Here is an 18,847-nt window from a genome sequence, read left to right as displayed (position 1 = left end):
GGCTTTGTTCACGAAATCAGACAATGGCGTGCTTTTTGTAAACCAGCATTCTTGAAAATGAGCAACATAATGATTTTTGACTTAACATGGTTTGGAAATAATTTCTTCATATTTTTGGTGTTATCTGTCGTTTACATGTCCTTCCTAAAACACAAAAGTACGACCCTCTCCAAACACCTAAATTAGCTAAAAATTTAGGACATGTTACAAAACTATATTGTCTAGAATTTTAGAAGAGTACTTTTAATATTGGCCGGTTATTTTTCACACAGCGACGTTAACTAGGCAATGTACTATTACCTATAACATTAACTAAAACACCAAAGTACGAATATTTCCAAACATCTAAATTAGCTAAAAATTTAGGACATGTTAAAAACTATATTTTCTAGAACTTAAGAAGAGTACTTTTAATATTGGCCGGTTATTTTTCACACAGCGACGTTAACTAGTCATATCCCCATACTGTTAACGTAGGGCTATTTGTAAAGGTCACGCGTCAATGGGAAAGAGCACTGTGTATTGTGTATAGGAAAACGGACAGTAACTGCAGTATGAACTGTGACCTTTCACCTTTCTGCGTGATTCAGCGTGAAGAACACTTCCGGGTTAAATTAAATCACTCGCGCAACTGATTTGAAGCAGAGTATAAATAGTGTGACCAGTGAGAGATAAAACAAAATCATCATGGATGCAGGTGAGAATATCAAACGCAATAGAGGAATGAACTGGCAAGAGAAGGAGACATTAGCTCTGCTGACCATTTCCGGTTAGTTATGACCGGTAATAGCTCGGATATAAACACGTCGGACATAGAGCTATTGCCGACTCGTCGTGTTCACACAGTCGGACTATTACCGGACTTAAATTACGTCGGTAATAGTATCGGATATAAGTGGCAGTGTGAATGAGCGTCGGATATAAAAAAATTACTATATCCGACGTAATGTGCTTTAAATCCGACAATTTAAGGCTGAAGATGACCAGAGTTAAAAGCTGTTAAGACCGATCGAAACGTTACGTCCGGTAATAGTAATTACGTGTGGACACGCAGCACTATTGGGCTGTCGGATATAATTGTGAGTAAGTCCTGGCCCTGTCCTACAGACCCGTATACATTTTTCAAAGAGGAAAGTTTGAAAGTTGACTCGAGTAGGGTATGCATAGGTCTTTCAAATTCTACTAGGTGGAAAATTCCAAACCCGGGCAAACTCTGTATATGGCCATTTTTCAAAATGGCCGCCAAAATGTACTTATGAACCAGGTAAAATGACAATAACTCTGAAACTACTTGACCTAGAGAGGTGATTGAGGTGTCTATCCCCACTAAATCAAGGCTGTCTGATTGAATGAAGGGGGTTTCATGGATGTCTGAGGTCCAGGACACCTGGAATCCAAGATGGCCGCCCGTAGCAACCATAATCATCATATTAGCCAGATGATATGACAATAATTCGGAATCTGCCTGACCTACAAGGGTCATTGAGGTGTCTATCCCCACTAAATCAAGGCTGGCTGAGTGATGAAGAAGGTTTCATGGATGTCTGAGGTCCAGGACACCTGAAATCCAATATGGCCGCCCATAGCAACCACAAATCATCAAATTAGCCAGGTGAAATGACAATAATTCGGAATCTGCCTGACCTATAAGGGTCATTGAGATGTATATCCCCACCAAATCAAGGCTGGCTGAGTGAATGAAGGGGGTTTCATGGATGTCTGAGGTCTAGGACACCTGAAATCCAAGATGGCCGCCCGTAGCAACCATAATCATCATATTAGCCAGATGAAATGACAATAATTCGGAATCTGCTTGACCTACAAGGGCCATTGAGGTATCTATCCCTACTAAATCAAGACTGTCTAATTGAATGAAGAGTGTGTCGTGGTTGTCTGATGTCTAGGACACCCACAATCTAAGATGGCCGCCCATAGTAACCATATAATATTCACATTAACCAGGTGAAATGACAATATCTCGGTAACTATTTAATCTAGAAGAGCAATTAAGGTGTGTAACTTCGCTAAATCAAGTCACACCAAATCCAGATGGCAGTCATCGTGGTCATAGCAACCACTATAAATCAAATGAAATGTCATCAATTAGAACCTATGTACCTCAAAATCAAGGCTAGTTTCCATGGTTATCTGAGGTCTTGGACACCTAAAATACAAGATGGCTACCCATAGCAACCACATGCATATTTCCACAGTTATAACTCTTGCAAATGATTTGACTCGGGGTATAGGTACATGAAATGCTGCCCACTTAACCAAAGTTACGTTATTGATTGTTAATTTTGTTTGTTAATGTTACAGGTGAGTAGAGATTGACAGACATGACAGAGGAAAAGGAAAAAAGTACATCTGAGATCGGTGGACTTGATCTCCTTATTCCCAAGACTGCCCATGCTCCTCCAGACCCATCAGTTGTCAAAAGAAGAGCAAGAAATCACAGTCACTTCAGAGTGGTGAAACTGGTAGGAAACGTGTACGAGCAGTGACGAGAGGTAGCACTCAAAGATGATGATGTTCACAAAAAGCTTAAAGTTCTTGGACCTGATTATACATTCAAGTACCATAACATGATTGCATGTTATAAAAGGTATATACAAATACACGAAACGTCCACATACCACGAGAGGAACCTCATGTAGATGAGGGCCCGGGATGAGGGTCCTTAAGCCCACCTCATGCCAGTCACGCGCAGCACCGTCGTTCTCCGTCCAGGGCCTAGCAGCCAAACCAAGCATATCTACATTAACTGTGATATGTTGCTCTGATAGGAGCTGATAGGGTAAGAGTAAACGAAACAAGGGTGCGGGATTTGTAATAGAGGAATTGCATTGAGGTTTTTAGAAGCAATGAAATCTAGGAAAGATGACGTCTTTGTCAGATGCGCAGACTTGGCTACTCCTGAAGATGTATAATGCTGCTGACATTTATTGTCATAAAAAATGTTTTAAACAATATGTTACTTTATCAAATCAGGAAGAAAATGATGCAAGTCAAAATTCCCAACCTAACTCTAAACGTAATTCGTTCATGGAAGCTTTGTCTCACTTAGATCCACTTATTTAAGATGGGTATGGGTTTACCATTTCTGAAATAAAGAGATTTCATGTTGAGTTTAGGAAAGCATGATGTCGTACAGATATACAATAGGCATGATAGAGATGTTAAGAAATTTCTTGTGGACCACTATGGTGACAAGATTAGGTTCTGTCCTAGTCACCGTGTCAACAAACGTGAAATGTGTTTTTCATCATCAGATATTAGCGTATTATAAATTGCTGCCTAAATGAGAGACATGAATGTTGTTAAGTCATGTGGGGAAATTCTCAGAGACGCATAGACACTTCCTCTATTACAAATTCGAATTTTTTCTCCCACCCTTGTTTCTTTTATTCGTACCCTATCAGAGCAACATATCGCACAGTTAATGTAAATATGCTTGGTTTGGCTGCTAGGCCCTGGACGGAGAACGACGGTGCTGCGCGTGACTGGCATGAGGTGGGCTTAAGGACCCTCATCTACACGAGGTTCCTCTGGTGGTATGTGGACGTTTCGTGTATTTGTATATACATTATATAACATGCAATCATGTTATGGTACTTGAATGTATAATCAGGTCCAAGAACCTTAAACTTTTTATGAACACGTTTCCTACCAGTTTCACCACTCTGAAGTGACTGTGATTTCTTGCTCTTCTATTGACAAATGATACATTTTTCAGGGTCTGGAGGAGCATAAACAGGCTTGGGAATAACGAGATTAAGTCCATCGATCTCAGATGTACTTTCTTCCTTTTCCTCTGTAATGTCTGTAAATCTCTACTCACCTGTAACATTAACAAACACAATTAACAATCAATAACGTAACATTGGTTAAGTGGGCAACATTTCATGTACCTATACCCCGAGTCAAATCATTTGCAAGAGTTATAACTGTGGAAATATACATGTGGTTGCTATGGGTAGCCATCTTGTATTTTAGGTGTCCCAGCCAAGACCTCAGATAACCATGGAAACTAGCCTTGATTTTGAGGTACATAGGTTCTAATTGATGACATTTCATTTGATTTATAGTGGTTGCTATGACCACGATGACTGCCATCTGGATTTGGTGTGACTTGAAATAGCGAAGTTACACACCTTAATTGCTCTTCTAGATTAAATAGTTACCGAGATATTGTCATTTCACCTGGTTAATGTGAATATTATATGGTAACTATGGGCGGCCATCTTAGATTATGGGTGTCCTAGACATCAGACAACCACGACACCCTCTTCATTCAATTAAACAGTCTTGATTTAGTAGGGATAGAGACCTCAATGACCCTTGTAGGTCAAGCAGATTCCGAATTATTGTCATTTCATCTGGCTAATATGATGATTGTGGTTGCTGCGGGCGGCCATCTTGGATTTCAGGTGCCCTAAACCTCAGACATCCATGAAACCCCCTTCATTCACTCAGCCAGCCTTGATTTGGTGGGGATATACACCTCAATGACCCTTGTAGGTCAGGCAGATTCCGAATTATTGTCATTTCTCTTGGCTAATATGATGATTTATGGTTGCTATGGGCGGCCATCTTGGATTCCAGGTGTCCCGGACCTCAGACATCCATGAAACCCCCTTTATTCACTCAGCCAGCCTTGATTTAGTGGGGATAGACACCTCAATGACCCCTGTAGGTCTGGCAGATTCCGATTTATTGTCATATTATCTGGCAAATATGATGATTATGGTTGCTACGGGCGGCCATCTTGGATTCCAGGTGTCCTGGACCTCAGACATCAATGAAACCCCCTTCATTCAATCAAACAGCCTTGATTTAGTGGGGATAGCCACCTCAATCACCCCTCTAGGTCAAGAAGTTTCAGAGTTATTGTCATTTTACCTGGTTCATAAGTACATTTTGGCGGCCATTTTGAAAAATGGCCATATACAGAGTTTGCCCGGGTTTGGAATTTTCCACCTAGTAGAATTTGAAGACCTATGCATACCCTACTCGAATCAATTTTCAAACTTTCCTCTTTGAAAAATGTATACGGGTCTGTAGGACAGGGCCTAGACTATTTTGAATTTTGACAATTTTATTTATGTAAGTTTTACATGTATTTCCCCATAAAAGTACTCCATAATTCAAATAAGGCAATATTAACGTACAATAAAGTGTAAATAAAATACGATTTGGAACAAAATGTTTCAATTTATTCATGACACCGACATTTCTTGAAATTGTTCTAGATACGCAATCTATGTGACATTTCCAAGTGAGACATTCGTCTATTAGTACACCAAGGAATTTAGTTTGATGCACTCTTTCTAAAGCCGAGTGATCTAGTGTGATTTGCAGGTCTTGATTCATCGATGTCATTTTGGGTGTGCCAAGTATCATGTAATTTGTTTTGGTAGCATTAATTGACAATTTATTAGCTTTAAACCAATTGCTTACTTCCTTAACTCTTCATTAACAAGGTTTGTCTGGCGTTCCAAACAAGTACGTTAATAAATAATATTAATACAAGCTAGAACCGTTGGGGTTCGATAATGAATCCCATAAAGCTAACCTTCAAATTAAATAAATACAGTACAAATTTAATAATTATAAAATTTATTATCATTATCAGAGTCGCCGTTTTAAATTTGCCGTGTTGGTTAGGCTCCAATCACTCTATGTGCAAGCAGTGATCACGGCAGCTGAGAGCATATAGCAAGTACTATACACCAAGAGAGAACGCCAATAGGTCCCTATAAAGATGAGTTGACCTCAATATTTATCAACAAAGCCAAGTGACTGGTATATCGATATGCATGAACGAACTGCATACAACCACCACACTGTTCAATAGCCTTATTGTGATGTGGCCGGAGTATTAAAAGCATATTCCTGAACAAATATGATGCGCGCGCATACTGCCAGGCAAAAAGCAATCATGGAAATGGTAGCGATGCGTGCGAATACTGCCAGACAGTGACGTCTGAAGTCAACTCATCAATACTGCGCAAGTTTTTTCAGGGATATAATCCCATCCCTGATTTTTAAACAAGAAACCATGTTTATCGATGGCAAATCCTGGTTCCTTGATCGACATACTAGTAGCTGCTTTTTGGATCAAGAAATCAAGACACCAGTCCATTCACCTAGAAAACCATTTTATTCTTTTATTGGACAAAATACGTGCCATACGAGTGAGCGGTTTTGCCGTCTGTGTTTATTCTAGTAAATCATGCTGCACACCACCTGGATCGTACTCTGTGTTCGTAATTTGCCAGCAAAGTGGTTACGTAACTCCCTGGTAACTGGATCACGCACCTTTTGGCTTTGGTTGTACATGTCATAGACTTTGTGTTGCAATCATTTCGATCGTAGTGCAGAAATCAAAAGCGTGATTCAGTTGAAATGGTGATAATCGGATTACACGTAATTTTTCGCTGGCGAATAGCGCCATCTCTTGAAACCTGCTTTGACCTGCTTCAGCATCTCAATTATTGTAGGTCTATTATACTGCTCACCTGTTTCTCACTTCCAAAAATGGTTCATACCCGTTTCTTCCGAAGGGACGCTATTACAAAGTGAACAAGAGAAGCATAACCCTAACACTATCCCTAAACCAGTATCCTAACCTTAACCCGTACCGCAACCCTAACCCGTACCACAACCTACGTTTAATAACGTCTCTATGGGATAACACCCCTTCGGAAGATAACGGGCTGACCCCACAAAAGAGGATTTACACTTTCCTGGACTAATCAACGGAACTTGCCAATCAAACATTGGTTATTAGGGATAAAATCAAAACCCGACCGGCGGTTGCCACCCCGGTTCCGTCCAGTTTCTATTGTTCTAAACAATGGAAACCCGACAAAACCGGGCCGAACCGGCGGTCAACGGCCGGTCGAGGTTTGATTTCATGTAATACAGATATCAGACGACAGTAATTTAAGATATGACGAATGTATAAACATGATAAAAGCATCGTATCTTGTTCTTTCAGCCTCATTATCACTGTTTTGTTGTGTTATCGTCCACATCCTTCTGCGCATAATCACTTGGACTCTGAAAGTTAGAAAACAAACATTTGAAGTACTTAAAAATATCATTTTTCAAAACCAGCAAATGAGCATGTTTCTTTTTCATTTTTTTTATTATTGTTTTTTTTTTCATGCATAATACTATTAAAATAGAAACAAGTATACTTAGGATTTAATCGGTGAGATTCCCCAGACCGATGGTCAATGGAGGAGAAAAGTGTGTGGTGTTCGAAACCGCTAATCCTGGGATAAAGAGCACTTTGTGACCATATGGAAGCGCAATCTTGATGAAATCATCACTAAAACACTGACCCACATTCGGGCTAGGACTCGGACCCGGACACTTAGGGCCTATAGTCAGATCCTTTAAGGTTACACTAAGAAACGTATAAAAGACGTATAAAGTTGTTCTCTAAAACAGAGTTTTCTCAGTAATCAGATATCGCAGCGAGTGAAATGTTCATTGGATGTAGCTTAACATTTTCTTTGTGTGTTTACACAAATGTTTTGAATAAATTTGAAAATCCTTCGTTTAAAGCGTTTTTACGCACCATGTTCACAAGATCAAAAACGCGTTCCATGTCGTTTTTTTTTTCAAATGTGCGCTCCGTATAAAACCACGCCAAGTGATTGTTTTCTTTTGATTCTTTTTTGTATTGTACTACAAATCGAGCAAAAAAATAATGTTGCCATGGGGAAGAACCAAATACAGTACCAATTAAATTTTAAAAGCCCGTTTTGGGGGAACATTTTCGAGAATCTTGATTGAGAAAAAACTGTTTTGTTACATTATCGATATCTTGATTGTGGAACGTTAATTTTGACATCTAACTACCAACATTATTTCTCAACGGTCTGTCGATTACTCTACCATTTGATTTTCATTCAAAATTGAAGCTACTTTTGCAAAAAACGAGTTTTTTCATCATCGATGCGACCGACTTTGCGAGGGTAATGCGTTTGTTTATCATAACAGCCTGCATGCACTATTGAATATCATAGTCAGTTTGAGACCATCTGCTTGCGTAAGCCTCCTCAGTAGCTCAATCGGTTTGCGCGTTTTACTTGTAATCTTCTCGACTATGTAATATTGTTTTGACCTGGTCAACTAGTACGGGTTCGAGTCCCTGTATGTTCCAATTCTAGTATTTTCTATTTTTTTCTTCCTTTTTTCTCTTTTTCTGTCTTCTTTCTTGTTCGTGTCTTTCTTTCTGACTGCAGTGATTGATTGTTTTTGCCGGTTTTTTTTATTATTGTATAATTCAGGAATAGGCCTACTAATCTAAACTAAATAAGCCTATGAATATTTTTTTACAAATTAGATATTGGTTGTTGGTTTTGTTATTGTTGTTGTAGTTATTGTTGTATATATTGCATACTCAGGGTAGGCCTACTAGGCCTATTATATCCTATAGCGGCATTGATTTATTTCACGACAGATATCATCTAAGGATAAAAAATTTAAAATTTATAAAATACCATAGAAAAATTGCAGAAAACCGGCTTCCCACACCCCGGCAGCCCCTATCATGGTCGCCCCCTCCCTCCCTATCCCTGCAACATAGGATGACTCACGTGTCACGGCTTCATAGATTCGTGGTCATTGTGCATGTAGATTGATACACCAAGTATATACGCTTGAAAATCCATTGTATTTAACCTTAATACTTTTTCTGATAGCAAATTATAATCAAGGACATGCATTTTAATCAAGGACATATGCAGAATATAGTATTACTGTACAACTGAACATTGCCCGCACTTCCCTTTTATTAATCCGTTGGTCGAACCGTGTCTATGACCCTTTTTGAACCAAACCTATATTCGTCGGTTCCCCTCAAGTTCGGTAGTGACGTCATTCCTTTTTCGTTGTTGCGCGATAAACGTGTTGAAAAACAGCACTTGTACTAGTGCGTATATTCGGAGATCGAATACTGCAAAATACGCAACTACGCCACTATAACGACCTTGAGGCGAGCCAATGTATAGTAAAATATTGATACCATATATGTGACTCCTCGGCATAACTGAGCCCGGATGTCGCCAGTGCCACTATTGAGATATGCTCCATCGAACCTTACAATAAACAATAGGAAACAAAGGATTTATCGACTGTTTTATTGATTTTTCACTACTTAAATGTCAAGTACTATAGACATGATATACATCATTTTAAAGCTAATTTCAAGCAGAATATTTTGGTTGAATATCTCAAAAATGATGATTGGCGACTTCAGGGCTAGGTTGTGCCGAGGGGTCACATATTTGTTTTGCGGATATATTTTAGATAGAAAGATGGTAACATTCCGCTACAGTTCCCTTTAAAGTTCAAGCAATGAGCCAAATCAACATTGGAAGTTTGCAATACATTGTGGGACAGTTTTTGCAGTTTTGGGACACTTTGCCCTCCAATTCAGAAAAATTGGTTTTTGTGCGTACAGAATATCTAAAATGTTTGACAAGAACAAGAACAAATTCAAAAATCATTATTATGTCATGAATCAATTACTGAAGTATTTTTAATGATAACATTATGACAAGAATAAATTAATTATTAATAATTACAACAATTTTCCCGATATGTCAGAGGTCAAAGTGTCCCAAAACCTGAAGTTACTATGCCGATTGATCTTATTCTTGATAGATTTAGCTAAAGTAATAAATTTTCCTATGATGTGACCCGTGTATCAGTTTGTCATGTAACCACCAACAGGACTAGGCTATGAAGACCCAAATAAGGAATCAGTTAGGCCTACACTAGATGACCTCGTTCTGTCCAGCTTTCCAGAAAGTGTCCTTCGCCTGAGGCGTTTATTCGGGATGGTGGTTGGACCGATTTGTTTATGGATGAAGATGGGCTATTCCAGTTGATATCCATACACCCCGTGTAAGACATGACTTTAATATTCCAAACAGGAAGTATAAATTCCAAATGGGGTTACCTGAATGGGTGACTCCATTTGAAATTTACACCCCCTGTTTGTAAGATTAAGGTTATATCTTATATAGAGGGAGTATGGCTTTCGACTGGACTCGGCCAATCATCGAGCTCGCGTGAAAAGATTGCTTTGACCTAAACACAGACAAGTGGAGTTACATAATATTAGTGAATCCTTATTCAACACCTCTTCCTATACTTTTGTAGATGAGTCAACCGTTGTTAATCCGTGATGAATCCATATTTTTACGGTAAGCGTATACGCGAACGCAAGCACGCATCCGCGTTACGTGATAGCGAGTAAAATTCGTAATGACTGAAATCTGTGTGCGTATCACGCTTTCAAATTGAATTCAGTATTTGGAAGTTGCGGATAAGGCTGATTGTCAATGATTAACTGACATTCCTCATGAAAGGATCATGTGAAGTATACGATCTTCACCGATTAACAACTCGCGTCCGGCGCGTCTGCGTGGTTTATTTCGTTCGGGCAGCGCGAAGTAAACCACGCAGACGACGCGGACGCATCGTTGTTAATCGGTGATGAACAACGGTGAAACTTGATTGAATCCCTAATTCAAAATCTCAACTTCCTGAACTATTTTCAAGAAGCAGGCATACCTTCTCATCCGGGCTTTCTTTCGTCAAGTATTCCTTCACAGTCAGAATTATCCCAATACATATTGGTATTTGCAGCATTCGTAGGGCGATATTAAGTCCGAAGAGAGCATAGCGAAGTTTGACGATATCATAGAGCCAACAAGCGCCTCGTTCGCCGCATGTGTACTGCCAGAGAGTACAGGTAGTATTGACAATTGCGCCAAAGTATATGGGGGTTGGGAAAAAACCTGAAACATTAGAAAAAGTGGAACAAAAACATTAATAAGCACTGGGTGTAACCAATATACCTACTGTTCAACTTATATAAATAAATCAAAGAACCGGTAATTTCGGCAAACTTTGACCGTCAAGACTCAAGAATCGTTCAAACCGGCAAATAAGATTTTGATGTTTGCCAATTACCTGATTAAGAAAGACGACCTCTTTGTTTTTCTGTTTTTGTGGATGTTGATATCTTACCCAGTGGGCACAGGTTAGGATTTCGACGTTGAATCAACGTTGATACAACGTCGAAGTTTCAACCTAACCTGATTTCAACCTGATTTCAACCTAGACGTTAGTTGAAATCGGGTTGAAATTTCAACGTTGATACAACGTTTAAAGTTCAACCTGATTTCAACTAACCTCTAGGTTGAAATCGGGTTGAAATCAGGTTGAATCCAGCAGGTTGAGGTCCATTTGCAAATACAACGTGATTTCAACCTGATTTCAACGTCGAAATTGATTTTGACGTCGAAATTTCAACCTGATTTCAACGTGATTTCAACGTCAGTTGTGCCCACTGGGTTACCCATTCACAACACAAAATATCACAATCGTGATCTGCCATCAGGAAATGGTTCACGGTTTTATCTGCGAATAAACATTGTTTCCCTTAATGCAGGGGTCAAAGCGAGTCTTGAACCTACCTTCCACATGCCATTCACCTTGATTCACCTTTCAAAAATCATTTTTAGGCAAAGATTCACCACAAGAACAAAATTATTAGGTCAAGATTCACCTGATCTGCGAGTGCTGGGTTTTATTTAAAAGTATATATAACAATCTACACGAGGGTAAAGATTAGTCAAAGATTCACTTTTGCGATTATTTGTTTGGTTGAAGATTCACAGCATCTGAAAACTCATTGGGTCAAGATTCACCCTATGGGTTTGTCCAGCAAGGTAAAAGATTAGACACATTTTCACCAACGAAATGGTGAAGTCTTGAGGTAGGGTCAAATTTCCCTTTGATTTCTGCATAAACTAATATCAAGGGGCTGACACTATATTCCCGGTTGTTCTATTAGCAACACAACCCTATAACAAATTTCGTTGGTTTGCATGCTAGAAAATGAGGCCAGTTATCGATCGGTTATGAATAATTCATATTCGACCCCTTGATCATGTTAATTAAGGTTGGCAAATAACGACGCCGTTAGTATTGCGAACTTTGCCTGTTCAACGATAGTAAAACATTTTGAAATCACGCACCCTATAACAGCAGGGAGCAGTAGCGATTTGGATTGTGAAATGTCTGACCGGTATTTCCCATCAGGCTCCAGTGATTTTTTTTTTCAAAGAAAGTCTATTTTAATAAGTTGATAGGGGAATGACTTTTTTGTGTTGAAATTAGGACTTTTTATTAATAATACGATGGTAATGTATCACATGTGTTTAATACGATATCCAGACAGTATTTACTGATTAAAACTTTTGACCACAGACCTGACTTAGGCCTACAACACGTGAAGCACCATATTCGTTTGTGTTCATTTCCTCGTGTGATAATAACTATTATTCCATCTTTAGTTGTCGGACGTACACGTAGTTTAAAAGATAGAGGTAAAGGCAACGATCCTGTAAAAAGAGTGATCGGAGTGCCCATCTCTCTTTCATTGGCGATTGGGCCAGATTCCTCCATGTAATGTTGCTATAGGGGGATCGCTACACCTCCTCCACAGCGAGTCTGTTACATTCCCAGCATTTAAGAATGCCAGTACCCATTTCTACACCTGGGCGGAGAGGAGTAATCGAGATAAAATGCCTTACTCAAGGGCACAACACGATGGTGTCGCCGGGGCTCGAACCTGTAACCTTCGGATTATGAGTCGGGGCCCTTTCCGCTCGGCCACCGTGCTCCCAATGAGAGTAAACACGTAGTTTATTACTGGCTTAAGATGTTAGGCAAATCAGTAATTAATCCATACATTTGCCCAATGCAATAAGTTTTAAGATATTGGACACAAAGCAAAGAACAATATAATGCCCAAAATATAAGAAATCTAAACAAAAAAGAAATAAAATGGAGAAAAGAAGAAAGGAGGTAAAAATAAGTGAAGAAAGAAAAGAAAGAGAGGAAGAATGAAATGTAGAAAAAGAAAAGAGAAAGAAAGAATAAAAAACAGAAAAAGATGTACGAATGATATTTACCAAAAGTATCTTGAACAATCTTGGTTAATCCTAATGTTACAGTTCTAATCTCTGTCTCTGTGTTTCTGAAATATATGAATCAATAAATATATTAATCAGTGACGTCAAAATCCCGATTTTTAAACTATTGTAATGTATTTTGATTAACTGAAATACCAATGCCTAAAGTACTAAAACCCGAGATTATACAATAAAATCTTATTATACAGTCAGAATCGCTGATACATGCATTTTCACAATCAATGGAAAGAAATAGCTAATTAAATTGTTATTTTGTTATCTCGGGTCCAAATCAAAATTGAACATAATATCTCATTTTATCATTTCGTGAAGATGAAATCTAAAATTGTGAGATATTATTACAATATGAATATTGCTTTAAGTTGATTCATCAGAAACAAGAACTGTCTTTAAAAAAGACAACGCCATGGATGACGATCATGTTTCATAATTTACATTGACAAGTACTTGGAATGCTAGATATTTTTGCGCGTGGCACAACTAACCGGTTGGGAAATATCAATACCAATGAAAAAACAGACCGAAAATCAACTTACCCTAGGAGAATCAGACTCATAGGCGCATTATCTTGAAAGCGACAAAAAGCAAGACAACCCAACAGAAACACAGCAATGTATAGATTAGTTTCACAACTATCCTCTCTATCACACAACCCAGACTTAGCACTGCCGAATTCTGGATAATCGTCAAATATAGACGTTGGCGGCTCTTGTACGCACGTGCAGTCGCTGTACGTTGACGAGTACTACCAATACAATAATAAACAAATAAAGTTGATTAGTATGATAATGCGACTATTATTCGCGTTATGCAAGCGTCGGTTTGAAACATGAACCTACCCTCCTCAAGCCTTCGACACTACATCGGCGTCTATTCGACGTGTGAGGTGCCGTATTACATCATATGTCTCATTTTGCTTGCTGCTGGGAACGGATATCATATAGCCATAAAGGGGCGCCTACTTTAAAACGTCATCAAGTCAACGTGGTTCAGGAATGTCCCCTCATGTTAATACCCAATAGATACTTCATAAAATACAATGCTCTATAATCCACACATGGTCTCATAAAATCAAACAAAGAATAGAGCTGTACAATAACAATTGTACAGACATAAATGTAAGCTTATTATACTCTTAGTAACAATAGAATTATTGATTACTTTGATACAAGTGTTAAACTGGCAACGAGAAACATGTAGGGCACTACCGGCACGGCTTTGGCGTCGATTATACACCGATGTAAGGTCGAAGGCTTCAGGAGGGTAGGTTCAAGCTTCAAACTGACGCTTGCATTAATGTGTAACATATGATATTGCATTATCCATTATTAACAAATGGTCCAATTTATCCTCTTCATTACCTAATATACGACCTCTGACATCAGGTACAACTTCGACATGTCTCCCCAATGTTGAATAGTGTAAACTGTTTTTAACCACCTTGTAAAACATTCTCTGCCTCGCGCATGAAAACTCACGACACCGCTACTCAATATCAAAAACAAAGCATTGGTTTTTTTTAAGAAATATCCTAGAGCATATGTGGCCGTACACTACGAATGAGCAGTAAAGTCGACAAATTGTATTCTGAGTTACAGTGTAAAATGTGCGTGAAGGTCGCATTCATAGGTACCTCCATTTGGTGCGACATGATTCTCATTTGATAGTGATACCAATCAATAATCCTCTAGCTGTACAGGATAATAGTCTTCTACCTATTTCTATAGAATCCTGAAATAGCTCTAGTCTTTGTTTGCTTTGGCTAATGAGCCGCAAAGATATATAGATCTGAAGTCTCAAATCATATTCACATTTAGTCACCAGGAAATTTGATGCATATCGACCAGGTCAAGATCTTGGACAGTGACCAAAGGTGGTTTGAAGGAGGCGTTAAAGAGGCAGTGCATATCAAAGTTAATAAGTCATCTCTCAACAAGGATGCGGGAAGGTTTAAATTTCCAGGAGCCTACAAGACGATGATCAAATATAATGTCACGACTAGTAGCGTAACTGGGGGGGGTGTCAGGGGCGGAGCTCCCCTCCCCAAGAAAAAGGTAAAGTAGGCCTACTTCTGAGAGTTATTAATTAACCTCATATTTAGTCATTTAAACCTTTAAACCCCAATTTTATTCCCATTTATTCCCCTTTTATACCATATGTCACCAGTTTAGCTTCAATACTCCAAACTTTTTCGCGCGCATCGCGTGCATTTGTACCATAAACTTCTTTTGTTGCCAACAGGTGCTTGATTCACTATACTTCAAGACAATTTTTCCACTGAACCCCATCCCACAATGTCAAAAAGAAATCTACGTCACTGTTCCGGGGACATATTCCAAGCAGATCCCAAGACTTGCTTGTATTAAAATAGGCCATACTTTTCACTAATGTTGTTACGAGGTGTATCATGGAAGAAAGTACTTCGAAAACAAAGTTTTTCTCATACCGTATTATTGGACAAGTCCTTTATTTGACACCCAGCATTACAAGGGGACAGGTAGGAAACATCATCAGCACCACATACTGGACGAAAAATATTCGAATTGCAGCCACAGTTAAAGTTGCAGTCCATGCTGTCCAAGCTGTAAATTTTAAAAACGAATGTTACAGTTAGTAAAAAGGCGGGCAAAAAGAACTACAAGTGAAGAGCAAATGCAAGGAGTGGAGAGCATAGAGAATCTTAGAATCCCTTAGGAACCACATTCAATTTGGTCCTATAGAATTATCGGTGCACGGTTAGGTACCGATGACTCTAAACATCACTCCCTGGAGATGTAAATTGTATCAAGCATATTAATTAACAGTTGCATAGTGTTATTGTTTTGCATTCAAATAAAAAACGAATGCACTGTAAAAATTATCAGGGTACGATAAGAAGTGTCATTGGTACCTCTTCGGGCACCGATAGCGCTATAGGACCAAAAAACATGTTGTGACTTAGGCACCAGAAACAAATTTATTCGATCTTTGCATCGACCGTCGATGTTGCTTTGATGCCTGTTATTAATCAACTAATTCATCAGAAGTAATGCTATATTTGTACTGGTCAATATCCAACAGGAAAAATCAACTGGCAACATCAAGTCAATCACCATGACATCAATAGGTGATTAGATGATCAGTTCTTAGTAGTAGCAGCCTTCGTTCAGTTTTGACAGAGCTGTTATCGAAACGTACACAGTAAGTACAATTTATTGGATCAAACATAAGAGCCTTCTGATTGACCTTCTTCTACCGATCCTGAAGAGGAAGGGGATCATTGGTGCAAACGGAGTAAAAAAGTAAATTTGCCACTTAAGTGTTAAGATATTGTTTGATTGCATTATACGGAAAATATTCCGATATAATATTGTATCCTTAGGTACAACATCTTTGTGGTCCTATAGCGCTATCGGTGCCCGGAGCCCTCCGGAGAGGTACCGATGGCACTTTTGATCGTACCCTGAACATTTGTTCAGTGCATTCGTTTTTTATTCAAATGAATAACAATAAAACTATGCAATGTTAATCTTGATACAATGTATTACACCTCCAGGGAGTGGTGTTAATGGTCATTAGTTCTATAGTACCAAATTGGATGTGGTGCCTTATGTGATGTGGTATCTTACCTGGTTTTATATTCATTGTTTACACCAGCAATCGGCGGGTTTTTGCACCCTACAAATGTTGCTGCTACCAGCAATGACACTGTGAGAATATTGTTGGCCAGCACATACATGCCACATTGCTTCAACGTAAGCCTAAATTGACGACACACAAATGCAGATACATTCAATCCCAACGTGGCCGCTGGTATCAAAACAGCACCTACATAATCAACAAAGCAAATAAAATTAAAATCTAGTCACAAAGTTTGCCAATAAGATCTAGAAACACTACCATTCACCACAACCAAAATGAACAAGATTCCTGCCTTGAGAACATTTTTACCATCGATCCTGATGAATTTGTTCAGAGTAGTAATATTATTGATATTTACCGTTTAGGAAAGCAGCCCGTTTCCCAGAAATTGCGAACTCTATTCTGAAGTACTTGACGATGAAGGTAACAAAGACACCAATACAAGCCAATTCCACCGTAAGAAAAAGCATGTAAAATACCAACAAAGGGCGACGAAAGATCCGCTTTATAACGGGAATAAAACCTATCAAACGAAATGGAAGAATATTACTGTCTGTCCAATTAACTTAGAGACTCGGTTTTTATTATTTATTTGAAAAAATAAATGGGTCATGAAAAGTCATGAAAGAAAATGTTCTAGTGGACCTCGGACCTAACAAGACTTTTTGGTAACATTTCGAAAATGTTTTTCTTCATGTTGACTTTTATTCAATTTTGACTACATTTTGACAATAAAACGGGACCATGCAAGTGATACCTCACCCGAGTTATGCGATGTATGATTCTTGAGTTAAATGCAACAGCTAGGTCAAAGTTTTGACCTCCGCAGGGGTCAAAACCTATAGAATGCTCTGATATTAACCAAATATATCTCAAATTGCTCGTTTTGCAAAACTTTTTTAAAATTAAGAATAGTTTGCACCATCTATATAAGTGTCATTATGTATCATATCAAAATAGCTCAAGGTCAATGGATGGAGTTGAACTCTTCCACCATATGGCCAACTTTCCTGAATTTGAAATGGTTGTGCAACACGAACAAACTTTAACGATATTTTTCAATGACATTGTATTATTTATCCATCAGTGGTATTCTATAATCATCATAATAGACCCCACTGGTTACCTCCGTATCCACCAACCTTTTATTACATTCGAGTTTTTGCTTGGGCCCCTAACATAAACATTCAGGTTGGTTTGTGATCTAAACAATTATGTCGAGCATTCGTTATAATGGTATACAGAAGCCTCAAAACTAAGGGATAAACAATGCCATTAATTTCTTTTTGAATGAACTAATGTGCAACATACGTACGTTTCGCATGCTCCAGAAAAGTGTCCTTCCTCACGACGAGAATATCCTTTGAATTAGAGTTTCCATTAGAATCCGTATCCTGTCTAGTTTCTCCATTGCCAGCCGCTTTTGGATTACTGGCATTCTTGTTCACGCCTGTATCTCTTACACAAACATTAACACTGGGATCTTTTGGTAGAAGTGCCATTGGTACAGCAGCTAACAGCATACGAATTCCAACTCCAACAAACCCAATCCACCAAGCGCCGATCCACCGCGGGTCCCATTGTGAAAGGCCTGGAATTTGGTCTTCTGGGATGCGTTCGAAATCAACATAATACTCCACTGAAATACTGCCGATAAAGTACCCTAAGGCCGGTCCACCGACAAATATCGTACTGTAAAATGCTGAAAAATAACGTGGAAATAGCATTTTAAAATATTCTGAATCTGAAGAAATAGTTCGTAGCACTCACCACAGGGTGAAGTTGACAAATACTAGTAGGTTTTGTTGTTTAACTTTGAATTGTTTTTAGGTTGTCGGTGGCTGACCAAACCACTTTGAATACATAATAATATTACTATTATCTAATGTCTGCACAAACAGTAATATAAACACGCCTATAGCTTCAGAGCTAATAATTGTGTTCACAATATTTCAACATAGAAAGAAGGATGATTTATTTACGCGCATTTTGATACCTCATTTGTCCGATTTTGTTCAATATTAACAACATAGCAGTGTTTTAAAGAAAAATACACGAATTTAAAAGTTGCAGCTATTTGTATTGATTTGAAGTCAGCGCGAAGAGGGTTTTACATGCCACAATGCTAGCGTAATAACCATTGATCGCTGTAAACTGCAACCTTTAAATTCGGGTATTTTTTCTTTAAAAGCACT

General features: G+C 38.6%; 1 protein-coding gene across 1 annotated transcript; it reads right to left on the bottom strand.

Moving 5' to 3' along the window:
- Positions 1 to 5,120: 5,120 nt before the first annotated feature.
- Positions 5,121 to 18,379, bottom strand: LOC140169320 (solute carrier organic anion transporter family member 5A1-like). The gene is made up of 8 exons (XM_072192577.1): positions 17,968 to 18,379; positions 17,011 to 17,175; positions 16,640 to 16,838; positions 15,478 to 15,613; positions 13,568 to 13,776; positions 13,011 to 13,075; positions 10,600 to 10,826; positions 5,121 to 7,065 (listed from the first exon to the last, which is right to left on the bottom strand). The coding sequence occupies exons 1-8, from the start codon at positions 18,377 to 18,379 to the stop codon at positions 7,012 to 7,014; spliced, it is 1,467 nt and encodes a 488-aa protein (XP_072048678.1). The 3' UTR covers positions 5,121 to 7,011.
- Between the last annotated feature and the right edge of the window lie 468 nt (positions 18,380 to 18,847).

This window comes from Amphiura filiformis, chromosome 14 (assembly GCF_039555335.1).
Source record: "Amphiura filiformis chromosome 14, Afil_fr2py, whole genome shotgun sequence".
Lineage (NCBI taxonomy): Eukaryota > Metazoa > Echinodermata > Ophiuroidea > Amphilepidida > Amphiuridae > Amphiura > Amphiura filiformis.
Note: the sequence above shows the minus strand (reverse complement) of the source record. Positions and strands in the feature narration are given on the sequence as shown.